Source organism: Palaemon carinicauda, chromosome 41, assembly GCF_036898095.1.
Source record: "Palaemon carinicauda isolate YSFRI2023 chromosome 41, ASM3689809v2, whole genome shotgun sequence".
NCBI lineage: Eukaryota > Metazoa > Arthropoda > Malacostraca > Decapoda > Palaemonidae > Palaemon > Palaemon carinicauda.
This window is the reverse complement of record NC_090765.1, coordinates 435,852-438,351: the sequence shown is the minus strand read 5'-3', so window position 1 is coordinate 438,351 and position 2,500 is coordinate 435,852. Positions and strand designations below refer to the sequence as shown.

At 30.6% G+C, this 2,500-nt stretch overlaps 2 protein-coding genes across 7 annotated transcripts in view; one reads left to right on the top strand and one right to left on the bottom strand.

The window, feature by feature from the left end:
* Positions 1-2,500, top strand: part of LOC137632573 (protein prune homolog 2-like) — a 507,662-nt gene that overhangs the window by 255,041 nt on the left and 250,121 nt on the right. The window lies entirely within an intron of this gene.
* LOC137632694 (protein prune homolog 2-like) overlaps positions 1-2,500 on the bottom strand; it is a 91,936-nt gene that overhangs the window by 30,906 nt on the left and 58,530 nt on the right. Inside the window, exons 7-9 of the mRNA XM_068364798.1 lie at positions 2,438-2,500; positions 2,181-2,293; positions 1,193-1,291 (exon numbers count right to left, since the gene is read on the bottom strand). The exon at positions 2,438-2,500 is cut by the window's right edge and continues 43 nt beyond it. Coding sequence (XP_068220899.1) covers positions 1,193-1,291; positions 2,181-2,293; positions 2,438-2,500 — 275 coding nt within the window. The remainder of the gene's footprint in view (positions 1-1,192; positions 1,292-2,180; positions 2,294-2,437) is intronic.

The window sequence follows — 2,500 nt, the reverse complement described above, 5'->3', positions numbered from 1 at the left end:
AAAAATATGAACGTGCTTTAATAAACCACAATTAAACACAATAATGTCTAATGAAATATGAAGGCTTAATATTGGATGAAAAATTGAATTCTGTATGAAGCTTTAGAATTAACTACCCGTATGTGATTGACAGAGCGAGCACACACACACACAGAAAGAGCTACTACAACGATTTCGCATGATACCTAATAATAAGAACTGTAGGGGAACGGATTTTCTGTAACATATTGGCGCTGATGTAATATTCATCTTGAAGATATTTCTAATATGTTAAGAAATAAAAAAAAAAATGACAAAAGTCTGATGACGTTATATTTCTTCTGGCGGAAGGCGAGAGGCAAATCAAGTGGTTTTCTTCCGATCCGTTACTATTCCCATAATTGAAACATCGAATAAGGATATAAAGAATTTTTTAATAATTTTCAAAGAAATATGAAGATTTAACTGCATTAAAAATCAAAATACAGGGAGAGAGAGAGAGAGAGAGAGAGAGAGAGAGAGAGAGAGAATTTAAACTTGTGATGAAATCTACGGATGTTTACGAACATGTTTGGACTTCCGTCAATTTGTGTTCGTATATCGGGATGTTCGTAACACGGATGTTCGTATCTTGGCGAGCATCTGTATGTATATATATATATATATATATATAACACCAATCAGTCTTTATAGCAATATTTAAAACCTAGTTTTGAAGTATGCAACATGCACTGCTCATTAGTAGAGAATTAATTTGCCTTTAATACATAGATCTCAAGAACATATAACATCACTGAAGTATTAAACAATTCATATAATTAAAAATACAAGTTAACATCAAATATGGTTGTACTGCCGGTTGCGCATAATGAAATATACTTTTACATATCAGACTGGGTCCTTAAATGTATTCTTAAAAAGGGAATTATATTTATGCTATTTATTCAACACATTTTATCATTAAATAGTTGTAAGTACAAATTTTAGGTAGTGTATATTACATTAATTTCTTTCATGTGATTAGAGTTAATCTTTAATAACGAAAACAAATTTATATTTCTCAAGTCTTTTGCACTTTCCACAATACCATAAATTTAGTACAATCAAAGATTTTAATTCAAAAGGGTCAGTTGAAGTGTCATTTAGAGACAAATATATGGCTGATTTATAAGTTAACTAATTTAGTCCCAAGAAAACAATTTGCTGCACTTACTGTTTAACTCGATCTGGAATGCAGACCTGATCCATTGGGATAAGTGAAGACAACTCCTTTAGGCTATTGACAAATCTTAATTTTCGGGCAAACTTGGCACTGGGAAAGAAAAATAAAATTTGACACTGAGAATTTGAAATGCTGATGCTTAAGTTGTGGTTGTGCTAAAGAAAGGTACTATTTACTGTAAAATGTTTCATGAGAGGGAACCCAAAAGGTACTAAATCTTCCTTGTAAAATTACTCAGCAGCATTGCACTGTTTCTTTCTATTTATTTTATCTGGAATACCATCAATCTCTCCCCAGAAATGCCAAACCTCAAACATTATCCAGCCCTCTTTGTTATTTAACATTTAAAAAAAAAACTCTTCCAGGATAGAATAAAAAATGTGACTATAGTGTCATTAAACTACTATATAATAATATTGACTGATTCAAAACTTTACAAAACAGTAGTCTAATGTACATTACATATGTAAAGGTTATCTTCAAATGCAATTTATTTCTTTATTACTTGTCTGAAATGTAACTGTTTTTTTAAAGACATGCAAATTTAATTAATGATATTTCAGTCACATAAAGGTAAATAAAATTAAACATTAACGATCCAAAAAGGAAAGACTGTATATGGCTAGTCTATGTGGATTGTAATAAATTGAAAATACTGTAAGGAAACTATAAAAGAACCAACTTTAATACAAATGGAGATTATATAACTTAAGAATTTATTGCTGATATGAGGAATTAAAAGTTAAAAATAGTATGTAAGAGGAATGCCCACTGTTCATAACACCTCAATGGATAGAAAATAATTTCTTCAAAATGAGGCAATTTTCATAAAATATAGCAACAACATAACTTTACTTTTACATTTAGGACAGCAATCATACCTTGTGATTCCTAATGGAATCTAGCTTTTATCATTTAAAGTGTCCTTGATATCTTATCTGCTTCATCTTTGATGAAAAATATCCATGATATAACATACCTAACAAATGGGCGTGTCATGACCACGACAGTCTTGACCCAAAAAGTTGGATGGACCAAGTACAGACCCTGAAGATTTTTACGAAGACGCCGATCTATCATTTGATAACATCTCTGTAATGGTTAAAATTCAAAACGAAAATCTATAAACCTTGAAATAAATAAAAATATGGAAAAATTGCAAAATATGCACTCCCTATTCACACAAAAACAAGTGGACATATATAAATATTAGAAAGAAAACAATGGCATACTAACTTTAAGCCATGCAAATGATGGCATGTTAGCCCTGGTGGTGGCTCCATGTAAATACACTAATAC